The sequence below is a fragment of the Kogia breviceps genome, chromosome 8 (assembly GCF_026419965.1).
Source record: "Kogia breviceps isolate mKogBre1 chromosome 8, mKogBre1 haplotype 1, whole genome shotgun sequence".
NCBI lineage: Eukaryota > Metazoa > Chordata > Mammalia > Artiodactyla > Physeteridae > Kogia > Kogia breviceps.
Genome location: NC_081317.1, coordinates 53180923 through 53200261, shown reverse-complemented (window position 1 = coordinate 53200261; position 19339 = coordinate 53180923). Strand labels below are relative to the sequence as shown.

The window sequence follows — 19339 nt, the reverse complement described above, 5'->3', positions numbered from 1 at the left end:
TTTTTAAAAATTCATGTTTTATCTTTTCATTTCTAATTTAACACATACTGTTATCTTACCACCATTTTATAAATGGCAAATACACTTGTGTACATAGATTACTTCCATTTTTTCACAGGAGAGAGTCTTGTGCAAAGATGGTACAGCACTTATCTAAGGATATGTATAAAATATGATCTAAGAATGTGCTTTTGTAGTTCAGGTCTAGTTTTATAAAACATAAGTCTAAAAAGTTAGAGAAAACCAGATATTACTTTGGATTTTTGTCTCTTACTTCCATAAGATGATCATGCCTTGAATAATTTTTTTCACTGGTATCTTAATTTTTAATACTAATTTATAGCTATATCTCTTATATAGTATTAAAGTATGAGTCTCTCATGCTTTTAAAAAAGAGGGTAATTGTAAACATTTATTACATCTCTCATCTGAAAACTAAAATGAATAATAACAAAGCCTATTGTACTTCTCAATTTATAAGTGGATAGCACTACTCATGATTTTCATTATAGAACTCTCTGAAAGATTATGCTACTTTCTGTGTAGCCTCATACAGTGTTGCCAACATGGATATTTTTCGTGGAAACCAGAGTTAAATTTTCCTACTCTGTTCTTTATATGATTGACTCCAGGTAGGTACTGGTTTTTGTCTCTCCTGCTTACTTTTTCTGTACGTTTTGTCTGATTATAGGGAGAAGATTTACATAATAGCTCTTTATCCTATTATGTACAGCCTGGAATCTTCTGTCATTTTCATTTCTGCCAGGATAGAATAGAGGGGTGAACTGAGACGTCGACTTCCATCCTCATTCTGCCACCAACTAACTTTGTGATCCCTCTGTGCCTCACTTCCATCATCTGTAATATGAAGTAATTTACCTAAATGAACTCAGCAAGACTCTTCTGACTCTTAAAAAATAATCCCATGGTTCTTTTTAAAATTGTGGTGAAAAACACGTAACATGAAATATACCTTCTTATCAAAATGTTAGGTATACTGTATACAATTTTTCATCTTGAAAGACTGAATATCTGTACCCATTGAACAGCAAGTCCCCATTTCCCCCTTCCCACAGCCCCTGACAACCATCATTCTAGTTTCTTTTTTTAAGACTGACTACTTTAGATAGTTATACAAGTAGAACCATGTGATATTTGTCCTTCTGTGACTGGCTTGTTTCACATAGCATAATGTCCTCAAGATTTATCCATACTGTAGTATATGACAGGATTTCCTTTTTTAAGGCTGAGTAATATTCCATTGTATGTGTATACCACATTTTATTTATCCATCCATCCACTGATGGATATTTAGGTTATTTACATCTCTTATCTATTGTGAATAATGCTGCAGTGAATATGGGGGTGCTAATATCTCTTTGAGATCCTGATTTCAATTCCTTTGAAATATTTCAGTTATTTGAAACATTTTAAAATACTCATGTGTATTTTATTATAAAAACTAACAGTGCCAAGTTAAACAAGTCAAACAATTCAAGTTTATTTAAATTCCATAAAATATTACAGAAAATTGTGTTTCAATAAAAAAGACTCTTATTTCAGAACAGGCAGCTAATAGCAACTGAGCAGTTAATGTTTTTTTGTGAATAAATTTTAAAAGAGACTACTGCCTGTCCTGAATTCCCAGAAGTGGGATTGCTGGATCATATGTTAGTTTTATTTTTAATTTCTTGAGGAACCTGCATACTGTTTTTCATAGTGACTGCACCATTTTACGTTCTACCAACAGTGTACAAGGATTCCAGTTTTTCTACATCCTTGCCAACACCTGTTATTTTCTAGTTTACTGATAATGGCCATTCTAACAGGTGTGAGGTGATATCTCACTGTGGTTTTTGATTTGCATTTCCGTGATGATTAGTGATTTTAAGAATCTTTTCATATACCTGTGGCCATTTGTATTTCTTCTTTGGAAAATGTCTATTCAAGTCCCTTCCTCATTTAAAAAAATCAGGTTATTTGTTTGTTTATATTTTTGTTGTTGAATTGTAGGGTTTCCTGATATATTTTGAGTATTAACCCTTATCAGATATATGGTTTGCAATTTTTTAAATTATTCCATATGTTGCCTTTTTTTACTATGTTTTCTTGACTGTACAGAAGCTTTTCAGTTTGAAGTAGACCCACCTGTCTGTTTTGTTTCTGTTGCTTGTGCATTTGGTGTCATATACAAGAAATCAGTGCCAGGAGCAAAGTTAGGAAGTTTTTACCCTATGTTTTCTTCTAGGAGTTTTATACTTTCAGGTCTTATGTTTAAGTCCTTAATTCATTTTGAGTTGATTTTTGTGTATGGTGTCAGATAATGGTCCAATATCCTTCTTTTGCATGCAGATATCCAGTTTTCCCTGGACTTGTTGCAGAGACTATCCTCTCCCCATTGTATATCCTTGGCTCCTTTGTCATAAATTAATTGACTGTATATACATAGGTTTATTTCTGGGCCCTCTATTCTATTCCATTGGTTTATATGTTTGTCCTTGTGCCAGTATCATACTGTTTTGATTACTGTAACTTTGTAATATGCTTTGAGGTTATTCAGGGTCCTTTGTGGTTCCATATGAATTTTATGATTGTTTTCCTATTGTGCAAAAATAAAATTCCATTGGGATTTTGATAGGGATTACATTGAATTTGTAGACTTTTATGGGTAGTATGGACATTTTAATATTAGGTCTTCAGATCTATGAACGCAAGATGTCTTTCCATTTATTTGTATTGTCTTTAATTTCTTTAAGCAATGTTTTGTAGTTTTCAATATTCAAGTCTTTAACCTTGTAGTTAAGTTTATTCCTAAGTATTTTATTCTTTTTGAGCTATTGTAAATGCGATTGTTTCCTTAATTTTCTTTTTGGATTGTTCATTGTTAGTGTATAGAAACACAACTGATTTTTAATGTTTGTTTTGTATCCTGCAACTCTCCTGAATTCGTTTATTCATTTTAATTAACTTTTTGGTATGTGGAATCATTAGAGTTTTCTACATATAAGATCATGTTATCACAGAGATAATTTTACTTCTTCCTTCCTTTCTTTTTTTTCTTTTTTGGCTGCGTTGGGTTTCAGTTGCAGCACGCAGGATCTTTGTTGCAGCAGGCAGTATCCTCCATTGTGGCATGCAAGCTCTTCATTGTGGCACACAGGCTTCTCTCTAGTTGTGGTGTGTAGGTATTCTCTCTCTAGTTGTGGTGTGTGGGCTCTAGAGCATGTGGGCTTTGTAGTTGCAGCATGTGGTCTCTCTAGTTGAAGCACGTGGGCTCAGTAGTTGTGGCACGCGGACTTAGTTGCCCTGTGACATGTGGGATCTTAGTTCCGCAACGAGGGATCAAACCCACGTCCCCGGCATTGGAAGGCGTATTCTTTACCACTGGACCACCAGGGAAGTCCCTACTTTTTCCTTTCTGATTTGGATGACTTTAATTTCTTTTTCTCACCTAGTTGTTCTGCCTAGAACTTCTGGTACTATGTTGAATAGAAATGGCAAGAGTGGGCACCCTTGCCTTGCTCCTGATCTTAGAGGAAAAGTTTTTCGTTTTTACTTTTCAGTATGATATTAGCTGTGGGCTTTTCATAGTCATAGAGCCTTTATTATTTTGAGGTGATTTTCTTCCATTCCTAGTTTAGTGAATGTTTTTGTCATGAATGTGTGCTGAGTTTTGTCAAACACTTTTTCTGTGACTATTGAGGTGATCATGTGATTTTATCTTTCATTCTGTTAATGTAGTTTATAACATTGATTGATTTTCATGTTGAACCATCCTTGCACCCCAGGGATAAATGCCACTTAGTCATGATTTATGATCCTTTTAATGTGTTGTTGAATTCTGTTTGCTAGTATTTTGTTGAGTCTTTTTGCATGTGTGTTCATTAGGGATGTTTGCCTGTAGTTTTCTTTTCTTGTCATGTCTTTGTCTGGTTTTAGTATGAGAATAATGCTGGTCTCATAAAATGAGTCCAGAAATGTTCCCACCTCTTCAATTTTTACAGACGAGTTTAAGAAGGATTGGTGTTAATTCTTCTTTAAATGTTTGGTAGAATTCACATGTGAAATTATCTGGTCCTGGGCTTTTCTGTGTTGGGAGGGTTTTGATTGCTGATTCAATCTCCTTCTTTATAATTGGTCTGTTCAGATTTTCTATTTCTTCATGATTCAGTGAGAAGTATATTTCTAGGAATTTAGTCTTTTCTTCTAGGTTATCCCATTTATTGTAGTATAATTGTATATGATTGTCTCAAAATCCATCATATTGTTTTGGTATCAGTTATGTCTCTTCTTTCATTTCTGATTTTATTTGAGTCTTCTCTCTTTTTTTCTTAGTCTAGCTAACGGGTTGTCAATTTTGTTGATGTCCTAAAATACTAACTTTTAATTTTGTTGATTTTTTTTCTATTATTTACTTCATTTATTTCTGCTTTAATTTTCATTATTTCCTTCCCTCTGCTAACTTTGAACTTAGTTTATTCTTCTTTTTCTAGTTCCTTGAGGTATAAGGTTAGAGTATTTATTTGAGATACTTTTTCTTTCTTTTTTAAAATTGAAATATAGTCGATTTACACTATTACACTAGTTTCAGGTGTAACATAATGATTCAAAATGTTTATAGATTATACTCCATTTATAGTAATTATAAAGTATTGGCTACCTTCCCTGTGCTGTACAATATATCCTTGTAGTTTATTTATTTTATACATAGTAGTTTGTATAAACTTAATCCCCTATCCTTATATTGCCCCTCCCCCCTTCCCTCTTCCCACCAGTAATGACTAGTTTGTCCTCTATATCTGTTAATCTGTTTCTTTTTTGTTATATTTACTAGTTTGTTTTATTTCTTAGATTCTACATATAAGTGATAACATACAGATTTGTCTTCTCTGTCTGACTTATTTCATTAAGCGTAAACCATACAGGTCCATCCATTTTGTTGCAAATGGCAAAATTTTATTCTTTATTTATGGCTGAGTAGTATTCCATTGTGTGTATGTATATATATGTGTGTGTGGTGTGTGTGTGTATGTCACATGTTTTGTATCCATTCATCTGTTGATGAACAGTGTGTTATTTAGTTTCCATGTATTTGTGAATTTTCCTGTGTTCTTACTAATATTTACTTCTAGATTCATTCCACTGTGGTAAGAAAAGATACTTAGTATGATTTCAGTCTTCTTAAATTTGTTATTTTGTGACCTAACGTGATCTTTCCTAGAGAATGTTGTGTATGCACTTGAGAAGAATTTGTATTTTCTTGCTGTTGGATGGAATGTTCTGTATATGTCTGTTAGTTTCATTTGGTCCATAGTGTTGTTCATGTCCTCTGTTTTCTTATTGATCTTCTGTCTGGATATTCTATTTATTATTGAAAGTGGAGTAATGAAATCTATTATATGTGTTGGTATCTATTTCTCCCTTCAGTTCTGTCAATGTTTGCTTTGTATATTTGAGCATACATATTGCTCTGATGTTGGGTGCATATATATTTATAATTGTTTAACTTCCTGGTGAATTGACTCTTTTATCATTGTATAATGTTTGTCTTTGTTTCTTGTGACAGTTTTTGACTTAGTCTATTTTGCATGGTATAAGTTATGCTATCCTTGCTTTCTTTTAGAGGTTACTATTTGCATAGAGTATCTTTTTTTGTCATTTTATTTTTAGCCTATGTGTGTCCTGAAATATAAAGTAAATCTCTTGTAGACGGCATTTAGTTGTATCTTGTCTTTTAACTTTTAGCCACTCTGTCTTTTGATTGGTGAGTTTAGTCCATTTACATTTGAAGTAATTATACATCAGGAAGGACGTAATATTGCCGTTTTGTTAACTGGTTTTTGTCTGAATTATAGCTGTAGTGTCCCTCTTTTCCTCTCTTTCAGTCTTATTTTGTGTTTTGTTGATTTTTTTGTAGTGAAATACTTTGATTCCTTACTCATTATCTTTTATGTATCTTCTATAGGTATTTTCTTTGTGGTTACCATGGCACTTAACTGAAACCACCTTACAGTTATAATAGCCTATATTAAGCTGATAATAACTTAACTTTAATTGCATGTAAAAGTTCTACTTTTTCACCCCCACCCCACTTTATGGTATTGATGTCACAACTTACATCTTTTTATGTTGTGTATCCATTAACATATCTTTATAGTTAGCTATTTATATTGATGTCTTTATCTCCTATTCTAGTATTAAAAGTGACATATTACAGTATTCTGTATTTTTCTATACATTTACCTTTATCACTGAGCTTTGCACTTTCATATATTTTTATGTTGCAGTCTAATGTTCTTTCCTTTCAACTTGAAGGACTTCCTTTAGCACTTCTTGTAAGGGAGGCCTAGTGAATGAACTCCCTCAGCTTTTGTTTATCTAGAAAAGTATTTCTCCTACAGTTTTGAAAGAAAGCTTTGCTGGATATAGTATTCTTAATTGGCTGGGGTTTTTTGGTTTGTTTGTTTGTTTACACTTTGAATATATCATTCTGTATGCCTGTCTGGCCTACAAGATTTCTGCTGAGAAACCTGCTGATAGTCTTATGGGAGGGGTTTCCTTAATGATTCCATCATTTTTTTTTTTTTCCGGTATGTGGGCCTCTCACTGTTGTGGCCTCTCCCGTTGTGGAGCACAGGCTCTGGACGCACAGGCCCAGCGGCCATGGCTCATGGGCCCAGCTGCTCCACGGCATGTGGGATCCTCCCGGACCGAGGCACAAACCCGCGTCCCCTGCATCAGCAGGCGGACTCCCAACCACTGCGCCACCAGAGAAGCCCGATTCCATCATTTGAAATCAAATTTTTTAAATCAAGGACTTGAATTCTGAAGGAGGGAGAGAAAACATTGAGTTTTATGAAACCAGGAGGTCTTGAGACAGTGAATTATAGGGCACTTGCCAGCTTATTTTAAATTTAAGGTAAAGGCAGAGTAGTCATTCTCTTTTTTTGCTTCCAGAGAATAGAAGACTCAAGAGCAGAGGAATCAAGAGCCCATAATGACATCTCAAGTAAATCAATAAATACACATATGTCTTTTCATTTGGAAAACAACAGCTCAGACTTTATGCAAAAAATGTTTTCCACACATATATATCTATATGTTTTCCTAATGAAATAACACCTATTTTGTTTTTCCATTGATTTGAGAATTTAATATGAACTAGAATAGCCTCAAGATCTAAGTCTAAGATTATTTGCTATAAAAATTTCCAACTTTTTTTTTTTTTTTTTTTTTTTGCGGTACACGGGCCTCTCACTGTTGTGGCCTCTCCGGAGCACAGGCTCCGGACACGCAGGCTCAGCAGCCATGGCTCACGGGCCCAGCCGGTCCGCGGCATGTGGGATCTTCCCGGACCGGGGCATGAACCCGTGTCCCCTGCACCGGCAGGCGGACTCTCAACCACTGCGCCACCAGGGAAGCCCTCCAACTTTGTTTTTTAATTTCTGAACTTACCAGAGAAAACTAAACACCCTTACATACTTCTTTAGGTCTGAGGATCATGAAGGAGGTGTACTTTAGCATAAGTAGAATACTTTATTTCTTTCCTGACAATATAATTAAAACATTTGTTAAAATTCATATAATTAAATACACTATTTTGTAAAATGCCACTATATGTACTGATTGTCCTTCTCAGAACTAAGAATCTGTCAAAGTGTCTTGGTAGAGATTTTCCCAGAAGGAGTAATTCATTGAGACCTGTGCAGTGCAATCTAAGATAACCTTTTTTAATTAAAATGGGGAATTAAAAAGCCAATTCAAAAATTTGTTTCCTTTCGTTTGCTCAAGGTGAGGGTGCTGGAACTTCTGTTCCAATAGAGCCCCAGCAGTTGTTAAAAACATCATAAATTTTGACTGTGTGTTGTGTGTCTGTAGCCATTACATATGTAGCTCCAAATGCCGCTGTGGTATGTGATGGTCAGGCCCATTAATGAGTCAGTGTTTAACTGTCACTTTTTTCATTTTTCTTTTTTCTTTTCTTTTTTTTGGTACGCGCACCTCTCACTGTTGTGGTCTCTCCCGTTGCGGAGCACAGGCTCCGGATGTGCAGGCTCAGTGGCCATGGCTCATGGGCCTAGCCGCTCCACAGCATGTGGGATCTTCCTGGACCGGGGCACAAACCCGTTTCCCCTGCATCGGCAGGCGGACTCTCAACCACCGTGCCACCAGGGAAGCCCTAACTGTCACCTTTTTGTTGGTAGGGTTAGGAGGATTTTTTTTTTTCCTTCTTGAGATTGAATTAAAATAGATGTCTTCTAAGCTTAGAAGGAACAAGTTTTCTAAGACTACAGCAGATAGAGGAAATTTATCAATTTCTGGGCAACTAACTTGTCAAATGCACTATAAGGAAAAAAAAAATTGGGGGGCATTACATTTTGCGCCATCAAGTAGAGGTCCTTGCTCATAGTAGGTGTTCACTTAATGCTTTTAAAATAGAGTAGTATATATTTATTGAAAAATATAAAAATAAAATAAAAAATATATTTTATATATATTTATAATATATAATTCACATGCCATTTAATTAATTCATTCAAAGTGTACAAAGTGACTTTTAGTATATTCACAGAATTGTGCAAACATAATGACAGATAATTTAAGAACATTTTCATCACCACCAAAAGAAACATTGTATCCATTAGCAATCACTCCCCATTTTCTCCTACACCTCCCCGATCCTAAGCAATTACTTTCTGTCTCTATAGATTTGCCTATTCTGGACATTTCATATAAATGGATCATATAATATGTGGTCTTTTGTGACTGGCTTCTTTTACTTCACTTGATGTTTTCATGGTTCATCCATGTTGATTCCTTTTTCATGGCAGAATAATATTCTATCATATGGATATACTGTATTTTATTTATCCCTTCATCAGTTGATGGATATTTGGGTTGTTTCCACTGTTTGGCTATTATTAATTATACCTCTGTGAACATTCACATGCAAGTTTTTGTGTGGATATATGTTTTAATTTCTCTTGGGTAGGTACTTAGGAGTACAGTTACTAGATCATATGGTTATTCTGTTTAGTCAGTTGAGAAACTGTCAGACTGTTTTCCAAAGGGGCTGCACCATTTCACTTTCCCACTGGCAGTGTATGAACGTCCCAATTTTTCCACATCCTTGCTAACACTTGCTGTGGTTTCAAGCCATCCTATTGGGTATGAAGTCATGCATCATTTGATTTTGATTTGCATTTATGTCGTGGCTAATGCTGACTGAGTACATTTTCGTGGGGTTTTTTTGCCATTTGTTTATCTTCTTTGGAGAAGTATCTCTTTAGATCCTTTGCTCTTTTAAAATTGAGTTATTTGTCCTTTATTATGGAGTTGTATGAATTCTTGATGTATTCTGTATGTAAGTTCCTCATTAGATATATGATTTGCAAATATTTTCTTCCATTCTGTGGGTTGTTCTTTTCATTTTCTTTATTGCATCTTTTGAAGGACATATTTTTAATTTGATGAAATGTTTTGTTTTCTTTTGTTGCTCATGCTTTTGGTGTCATATCTAAGAAGGCTTTGCCTAACTCAAGGTCACAAAGATTTACTCCTATATTTTCTTTAAGAGCTTTACAGTTTTTACTCTTACATTCAGGTCTGAATGTATTTTGAGTTAATTTTTACATGTGGTGTGAGGAAGGGGTCCAAATTAATTCTTTTGCATATGGAAATACAGTTGTCAAAATCAAACACCGTTTTTCAAAGACACTCTTCTTTCTGCATTGTATTTTCTTGGCCTTTCTGTCTAAAATCAATTGATTTATTGACTTAAATGTAAGGATTTATTTCTAGACTCTGAGTTCTATTTCATTGATCTATATTTATATCCTTACATCAGTGCCACACTATTTTGACTGCTGTAACTTTGTAATAAATTTTGAATTTGGGAAGGTTGAATCTTCAAACTTTGTTCCTTTTGAAGATTGTTTTGGCTCTTCAGGATCACTTGTTTTCAAATGAATTTTAGGATCAATTTCTGAATTTTGGCAAAGAGGCTACCTGGGATTTTGATAGGGATTGCATTGAATATGTAGATGTATTTCGGAAATAGTACCGTTTTAACAATATTAAGCCTTTTTTGGGGGGGGTGCGGTACGTGGGCCTGTCACTGTTGTGGCCTCTCCCATTGTGGAGCACAGGCTCCGGATGCGCAGGCTCAGCGGCCATGGCTCACGGGCCCAGCCGCTCTGTGGCATGTGGGATCTTCCCAGACCGGGGCACGAACCCGTGTCCTCTGCATCGGCAGGCGGACTCTCAACCACTGCGCCACCAGGGAAGCTCAATATTAAGTCTTTGATCCACAAATGATTTTGCTCTTCTTATTTTATTGTGTCATGCATAGGGATTGAAGTGTGAATGTGGAGGAAAATTTTTGTCCATTAACCCCCTTACATTACAATTGGTTTTAATTATTTTACATTGGAATAACCATAGAATATTTCACTATGCTACTCATTAGAACTATAAGCTTCTTTAGGGCAGGATATATATTACTTATTTTTGTATTGCTGAGAGTTAATGTCATAGTTGTTTAAGAAAAGCATTTTTTTAACACCAAAAACCCCCTGTAATATGTATACGTGTATAAATGGTTAGAACAAGGACTCACAGGTAATTATAAAAGAAATAGAATATTAGCGGTACTATGAAATTACCGTTAATAAGAAATGGCTAACTGACATTTTTTTAGGCTTTTAATTCATATATATTCATAATATTCCTTTGGAGAAAAATGAAATAATGATTGCTTTATAGATTGATTTCTTTTAAAAGGCATAATTTATACGTTCTTTAAATTCATTTTAGGTACCAAATCTGATTCCAGTTTTGATGTTCAAATTAGGAAGACCACTGGAACCTGTGTTATACAATGATATCTTGTATACTTTGCCTACACTTGGTGTTCACAAGGTTTGTATCTTAAGCAACTTACTTTGGGGCAAAAAGAAAGTGAGACATGAATTTTGTTTGTTGTCATGTGAAATTTTGACCCTTTAATTTTGCTGTGATCACTGCATCCCTTGTTGGGCCAAACTTTTTTTTACAATATTTAAGAATTAATTTTTAAAAATCATTTTTTCATCATGTTTTCTCATTGGCTATTGTCTGAGATTGGGTCTTTATGCCCCCAGAATTGCTAACTAGCTCTTCCCAAAGCTATCTCCAACCTCTGAGGAGATGGGTAATATTATAGTAAGCTTCCATTTCAGTCTTTATTTTATAATAAGAGGTTTTTAAGTTCCTTTGGTAACCTTGGGGTTATCCACATTTGCATTTATGAAAACAAAGTTTTTTCAATGTTTCCTAGGTGTGCATAGGACAAATTCTACGAGTAATTCAACTTCTTGGAACCACTCCACAACTAAAAGCTGTCACTTTGCGCTTGTTGACTTCTTTGTGGGAAAAACAAGTAAGCTCAGATATACACTTGTATGAGTAGTAAGCATGTCCCTTTCACTGAAGAAAGCTAATTTTGTCATTATGCATGACACTGCTTTGATATAGTAATATTAGTGAGTGACATCAATGATTGCATTGAGAAATTTTGATTTAGTGTGGTGCTTTTGATCTATAATGTGGTCAGTTGTGATTGACTCTCAGAGAGAAATTGAGAATAGAAAATAATCTTATTTCCTTAATTCTGAAATTTATTTTTCCATTTGTGTGGAAAAAGTGATAGAAATATAAGTGATTAGAGCCTTTGTAATTAGAGTGATATTTTGCCACTTTTTTCTTGTTTTATGAAATGAACAGTACATGGATCTGTAAGAAAATCCCCAGTAATCATTACAGCATTCTTTTTTTCTGATTAGTTGAAACACATTATAATTTGCAATGCAGATGTAAGATTTAGAGGTGAAAATGCTGCATAAAAGGAGACAATTATTATTCAACTCAAGTTGTGAAATTACCTTTTTTGTGAAATTGCCTTCTTAGGATCGTGTCTATCCTGAACTGCAGCGTTTCATGGCCATGTCCGATGTGCCCTCTCTGTCTGTGGGCAAGGAGGTCCAATGGGAGAAACTGATAGCTAAAGCAGCATCGATCAGAGATATATGTAAGCAGAGGTAAGACATGCTTGACCCTTGGGAATGTATATCATGATATATTGTTTTGCATTTAATTTTTTAATTGCAAGCAAGAAGTGAGGAAAGATAGGCACAGGATGTTTGAGTAAGAATAAATGAATATTAAAGTCAAGTTGTCTGTAAAATTTAGTAACATCAGACAATAACTTTGAGTAGCAGGCATGTCTTTTCAGGTCAAGACTTATATCTAGGTTTAGAGGCTATTTATATATCCTTTTCTGTGTAATAATTTAATGTTGTAATAAAACATATGATGTTACCTTTTCTATTTTTCTATATATAAATTCCTGAAACCTAAGCAGTGGATTATCAGTCAAACTGTTCTTTCTTATATTCTCCCTATGTTATGCTTGATTTTTATAAGGTGTTTTAATAGAGAAGGCCTTATTTGTAACTCATTGAATGGAATTAATTATTAGGAATTATTACAAGGGGGGAAATGACCTTGAATTCCTGTGTATGCTTTTAGGGTTTAGGAAGACATGAAGATATTAGGGAGATGACTCTGCTATTCTAGGTTATGGGTTAATAACTGGGCAGGAGGTGACAAAACTGAAATAACACTAAGCAAAGCTCCACCTTGCCAGATTTCTCTTTTCTTGAATTAGGATAAGGCCAAAGTCTTAAAGAGGAAATAGATTTGATACATTTGAAATGAGTTATAATCCTGCAGTTTCATATATTGATTGAGCCACTGCACTGTAGAATTCTTGGAGCATCATTCTCACTTTTGTCAATGATGACACTGTGAATGGTACTTCCTGAAGCTGTGCAATGAATGGGTTGGCCCAGATGCTGATAGTGTGGATGATGTCTGTTTCAAGTAAAATCTTAGATCAGACTGTATTTAAGCCTCCACAGTTCTGCCTCTTTTCTAAGCTTCAGCCTTTTGGCAACACAAAAAACATCTTAGTCTAAAAGTTACACACGTGTTAACCCAAGACTAAAGAGTTTAGATTCTCTTGAGGTATTGGCATGGAAAAAATTTAGAGATGATAGCCGACATTTTAATTTACATACTTAAAGCTGAGGCTCAGGAGATGTTAAACATCAGACCACATCAGAGTCTGTTGAAAACTTATTCAGTGAACCTTTCAGTTACCATCTCGACATCTGTCAAATTTTTCCAGTTTTGTTAAATGATTTCCATTTGGCGGACAGTGAAGCAATAGAATTCAGTCAGGCCATTTTTTCAATTGATATTTTGTTAAATAGAAAGAAGTATTATATCGCTGAGGGGTTACAAAGAATGAAGACCTGAGCATTTCTTTATGAAATTAAAAGCATTCTGGGGATAGCACAATATATGTGGGATAGAGGAAGGAGAGGAGGATGAGTGAGTGAATCTAGCACAGTACCTGGCATGAAGTAAGTGCTCAGTCAGTTATAATTCATATTATTATTATTTTTATCATCATCATTATCGTCGTTATTGTGATAGGCATACCCACCTTAGTTTGTAATACTGCTAGTACCAATCATCTTCTGATCTTAAATCCCTGGCTTTACTGATGATCTCAATAAAGTAAGTTAGTTCTTTTCACTATTATTAAAGACTTGAGTTTTTGTTGATTCAGGCAATAGGTTTTGTGATTCAGGGAGAATAAAATTTGTTAAGGAGTGTCTTCTTTTTTGGGTAATAATACCAAATATGAGCCTGAAGTTACAGCAGAAATGATGAAGATGCAAATCTTTGAACAAAAGCACATGGTATTATTAGTTGAGGGTCAATGTTTGATAGGCACAAGAGTAAAGGAAAGCATTAATGTTTTTGTTCAGGCAAAAGACCTTGGAGTAGTAATATAGTTCTTTGTCTTTAATCTTGTGTCTAAACTGTCATTTCTTGTAGGCCATATCAGCATGGTGCAGATATGTTGGCAGCTATTTCCCAGATGTTGAATGAATGCACTAAGCCTGACCAAGCTACTCCAGCAGCCTTGGTGTTACAAGGTCTTCATGCACTCTGCCAGGCTGAGGTGGGCTTTTTTGAGTTGTTTTGTATAATTTGGAAGAAAATAATTTACAAGGCATTGTAGTTACAAGGATGTAGGAGATTTTTGTTCAGAAGAGTGAAATAAGACAGTCTACAAATTCTTTGTAGAGGAGAGTCTTGAAACATGTAGACATTTTCTAGAGGTTAAAGAAAACCAAACTTTAGATTCTTCCTTGTTGTTATTTATTTTTGTTATTATAGAAGGAGAAGTATGCTTAAAGGAGAACTCTTGAGTGTATTTGCTTCTCAGTTTAGTGATTAGAGAGCCTTAGAAGCGGAGGAGGTAAGGAAATCAGCATGGACCAGTGGCAGTTTTATAGACAGCAAAAACTTTTGTTGGCTTGAAGATTGGCAAAGGATGCTTTCTTTCCTAATGATCAGACTGGGTAGGATGAACTGATGTTAGAACCGAGTCTCTAAATCATCCTCTGAACTTCAGACTGCTCCCAAAACTATAGCACAGCAGAGGAAATCTTTAATCTTTTGGAGAAATGTGGTAATTACATCAAAGATCATTCATCGACCTAACAAAACTTTTTTATGTAAAAAAAATTTTTTATGCAGCCTTGTAAGCTGCTTTATTATTGTTTTTTAATGGAAGTATATTTGATTTATAATATCATATTAGTTTCAGGTATACAACATATTAATTCAGTACTTTTATAGATTATACTCCCTTTAAGTTATTAAAAAATAATGCCTATATTTCCCTGTGCTGTACAGTATATCCTTGTTGCTTATTTTATGCATAGTATTTTGTGTCTCTTAATACCATAGCCCTACCTTCCCCCTCCTCCCTTCCTTCTCCCCACTGGTAACCACTACTTTGTTCTCTGTATCTGTGAGTCTGTTTCTGTTTCATTATATACAGTCATTTGTTTAATCTTTTAGATTACACATATAAGTGATAACATAGAGTATTTATCTTTCTGTGTCTGACTTATTTTACTAGGCATAATATTCTCTAGGTTCATACACATTGTTGCAAATTGCAGAATTTCATTCTTTTTTATGGCTGAGTAATATTCCATTATGTATATTTGGAATACACATACACACAAACACACACACACACATCTTCTTTATCCATTCATCTGTTAATTTAGAGGAAAGTCTTTCAGCTTTTCATCATTTCACCATTGAGTGTGATGTTAGCTGTGGGTTTATAATAACTGGCCTTTATTATGTTCAGATATGTTCCTTTTACACCAACTTTGATGAAATTTTCTATCACGAATGGATATTGAATTTTGTCACATGCTTTTTCTGTGTCTATAGAGAAGATCATGTGATTTTTTAAAGAAATTGGGGTATAGTTGCTTTACAATGTTGTGTTAGTTTCTGCTGTACAACGAAGTGAATCAACTATATGTATACATATATTCTCTCCCTCTTGGGCCTCCCCCCAGCATCCCACCCATCTAGGTCACCATGGAGAACTGAGCTGAGCTCCCAGTGCTATATAGCAGGTTCCCACTAGCTGTCTATTTTATGCATGGTAGTGTATATATGTCAATCCTAATCTCCCAATTCATCCCACCATCCCTTCCTGTGTCCACATGTCTGATCTCTACTGCTACATCTCTATTCCTGCCCTACAAAATGGTTCATCTGTATCATATCTCTAGATCCCACATATATGCATTAATATACGAAATTTGTTTTTCTCTTTCTGATTTACATCACTCTGTATGACAGACGCTAGGTCCATCCACATCTCTACAAATGACCCATTTTCGTTCCTTTTTATGTCTGTAATATTCCATTGTATATATGTACCACATCTTCTTTATCCATTCATCTGTCGATGGACATTTACGTTGCTTTCATGTCCTGGCTATTGTAAATAGTGCTGCAATGAACATTGGAGTACATGTGTCTTTTTGAATTATGGTTTTCTCAGGGTATATGCCCAGTAGTGGGATTGCTGGGTCATATGGTAGTTCTGTTTTTTGTTTTTTAAGGAACCTCCGTACTGCTCTACATAGTGGCTGTATCAATTTACATTCCCACCAACAGTGCAAGAGGGTTCCCTTTTGTCCACACCCTCATTGTTTGTAGATTTTTGATGATGGCCATTCTGACCAGTGTGAGGTGATACCTCATTGTAGTTTCGGTTTCCATTTCTCTAATAATTAGTGATATTGAGCATCTTTTCATGTGCCTCTTGGCCATCTGTATGTCTTCTTTGGAGAAATGTCTATTTAGGTCTTCCACCCATTTTTCTATTGGGTTGTTTGTTTTTTTGATGTTGAGCTGCATGAACTGTTTGTATATTTTGGAGATTAATCCCTTGTCAGTTGCTTTGTTTGTAAATATTTTCTCCCATTCTGAGGGTTGTCTTTTCATCTCATTTATGGGTTTTTTTTTTGCTGTGCAAAAGCTTTTAAGTTTCATTAGGTCGCGATTGTTTATTTTTGTTTTTCTTTTCATTACTCCAGGAGGTGGATCAAAAAAGATCTTGTTGCGATTTATGTCAAAGAGTGTTTTTCCTATGTTTTCCTCTAAGAGTTTTATAGTGTCTGCCCTTACATTTAGATCTTTAATCCATTTGATTTTATTTTTGTGTATGGTGTTAGGGAGTGTTCTAATTTCATTCTTTTACATGTAGCTGTCCAGTTTTTCCAGCACCACTTATTGAAAAGACTGTCTTTTCTTCACTGTATATTCTTGCCTCCTTTGTCACAGATTAGGTGACCATAGGTGCATGGTTTTATCTCTAGGCTTTCGATTCTGCACCATTGATCTATATTTCTGTTTTTGTGCCAGTACCGTACTATTTTGATTACTGTAGCTTTGTAGTGTAGTCTGCAGTCAGGGAGCTTGATTCCTCCAGCTCCGTTTTTCTTTCTCAAGATTGCTTTGGCTATTTGGGTCTTTTGTGTTTCCATACAAATTGTAAAATTTTTTGTTCTAATTCTATGAAAAATGCCATTGATAATTTGATAGGGATTGCATTGAAACTGTAGATTGCTTTGGATAGTACAGTCATTTTCACAATATTGATTCTTCCAATCCAAAAACATGGTATATCTCTCCATCTGTTTGTGTCATCTTTGATTTCTTTCATCAGTGTTTTATATATAAATTTGGATTTTTTAAATTTCTTTTTCTTCTCTGATTGCTGTGGCCAGGACTGCCAAAACTATGTTGAATAATAGGGGTGAGAGTAGACATCCCTGTCTTGTTCCTGATCTTAGAGGAAATTCTTTCTGTTTTTCACCATTGAGAATGATGTTTGCTGTGGTTTTGTTGTGTATGGCCTTTATTATGTTCAGGTAGTTTCCCTCTATGCCTGCTTTCTGGAGAGTGTATATCATAAATGGGTGCTGAATTTTTCAAAAACTTTTTCTGCATCTACTAATATGATCATCTGGATTTTCTCCTTCAATTTGTTAATATGGTTCATCACATTGATTGATTTGCATATATTGAAGAATCCTTGCATCCCTGGGATAAATCCCACTCCATCATAGTGTATGATCCTTTAAATGTGTTGTTGGATTCTGTTTGCTAGTATTTTGTTGATGATTTTTGTGTCTATGTTCATCAGTGATATTGTTCTGTAATTTTCTATTTTTGTGATGTCTTTGTCTGGTTTTCGTATCAGGGTGACAGTTGCCTCGTAGAATGAGATTGGGAGTGTTCTTTCTTCTACGGTTTTTTGGAAGAGTTTGAGAAGGATAGGTGTTAGCTCTTCTCTAAATGTTTGATAGAATTCACCTGTGAAGCCATCTGGTCCTGGACTTTTGTTTGTTGGAAGATTTTTAATCACGATTTCAATTTCATTCCTTGTGACTGGTCTGTTTATTGTTTCTGTTTCTTCCTGGTTCAATCTTGGAAGATTGTACCTTTCCAGGAATTTGCCCGTTTCTTCCAGGTTGTCCATTTTATTGGCATATAGTTGCTTGTAGTCGTCTGTTATGATCCTTTGTATTTCTGCAGTGTCAGTTGTAATTTCTCCTTTTTCATGTCTAATTTTATTGATTTGTGTCCTCTCCCTTTTTTTCTTGATTGGTCTGGTTAAAGGTTTATCAATTTTGTTTATCTTCTCAAAGAGCCAGCTTTTAGTTTCATTGATTTTTGCTATTTTTTTCTTTATTTCTATTTCATTTATTTTTGCTTTTATTTTTATGATTTCTTTCCTCCTACTAATTCTAGGTTTTGTTTGTTCTTCTTTGTCTTCTTGCTTTAGGTGTAAGGTTAGATTGTTTATTTTAGATTTTTCTTGTTTCTTGAGGTAGGATTGTATTGCTATAAACTTCTTTCTTAGTACTGCTTTTGCTGCATCCCGTAGGTTTTGGGTCATCATGTTTTCATTGTCCTTTGTTTCTATGGATTTTTTGATTTCCTCTTTGATTTCTTCAGTGATCTCTTGGTTATTTAGTAGTGTATTGTTTAGCTTCAATGTATCTGTATTTTTTTATAGTTTTTTTTCCTGGAATTGATTTTTAATCTCATAGTGTTGGTTGAAAAAGATACTTGAAACAATTTCAATTTTCTTAAATTTACTAAGGCTTGATTTGTGACCCAGGATTTGATCTGTCCTGGAGAATGTTCTGTGTGCACTTAAGTAGGAAGTGTATTCCACCACTTTCTGGTGGAATGTCCTGTAAGTATCAATTAAGTCTATTTGGTCTGTTGTGTCATTTAAAGCTTGTGTTTCCTGATTAATTTTCTGTCTGGATGATCTGTCCATTGGTGTAAGTGAGGTGTTAAAGTCCCCCACTCTTATTGTGTTAATGTCAGTTTCTCCTTTTATGGCTGTTAGCATTTGCCTTATCTATGGAGGCAGTCCTATGTTGGGTGCATAAATATCTATAATTGTTATATCTTTTTCTTGGATTGATCCCTTGATCATTATGTAGTGTCCTTGCTTGTCTCTTGTAACATTCTTTATTTTAAAGTCTATTTTATCTGATATGAGTATTGCTAGTCCAGCTTTCTTTTGATTTCCATTTGCATGGACTATCTTTTTCCATTCCCTCACTTTCAGTCTGTGTGTGTCCCTGGGTCTGAAGTTGGTCTCTTGTGGGCAACATATATACTGGTCATGCTTTTGTATCCATTCAGCCAGTCTATGTCTTTTGGTTGGAGCATTTCATCCCTTTACATTTAAGGTTATTATCAATATGTATGTTCCATTTCCATTTTCTTAATTGATTTGGGTTTGCTTTTGTAGGTCTTTTTCTTCTCTTGTGGTTCCTGCCTAGAGAAGTTCCTTTAGCAATTGTTGTAAAGCTGGTTC

At 34.8% G+C, this 19339-nt stretch overlaps 1 protein-coding gene across 4 annotated transcripts in view; it reads left to right on the top strand.

The window, feature by feature from the left end:
* The window catches only part of FOCAD (focadhesin), a 326170-nt gene that overhangs the window by 137252 nt on the left and 169579 nt on the right, over positions 1-19339 (top strand). For all 4 annotated transcript variants that reach the window (XM_067041424.1, XM_059072504.2, XM_067041423.1 and 1 more), the window contains exons 12-15: positions 10816-10920; positions 11318-11419; positions 11947-12077; positions 13948-14074. In XM_067041424.1, coding sequence (XP_066897525.1) covers positions 10816-10920; positions 11318-11419; positions 11947-12077; positions 13948-14074 — 465 coding nt within the window. The remainder of the gene's footprint in view (positions 1-10815; positions 10921-11317; positions 11420-11946; positions 12078-13947; positions 14075-19339) is intronic.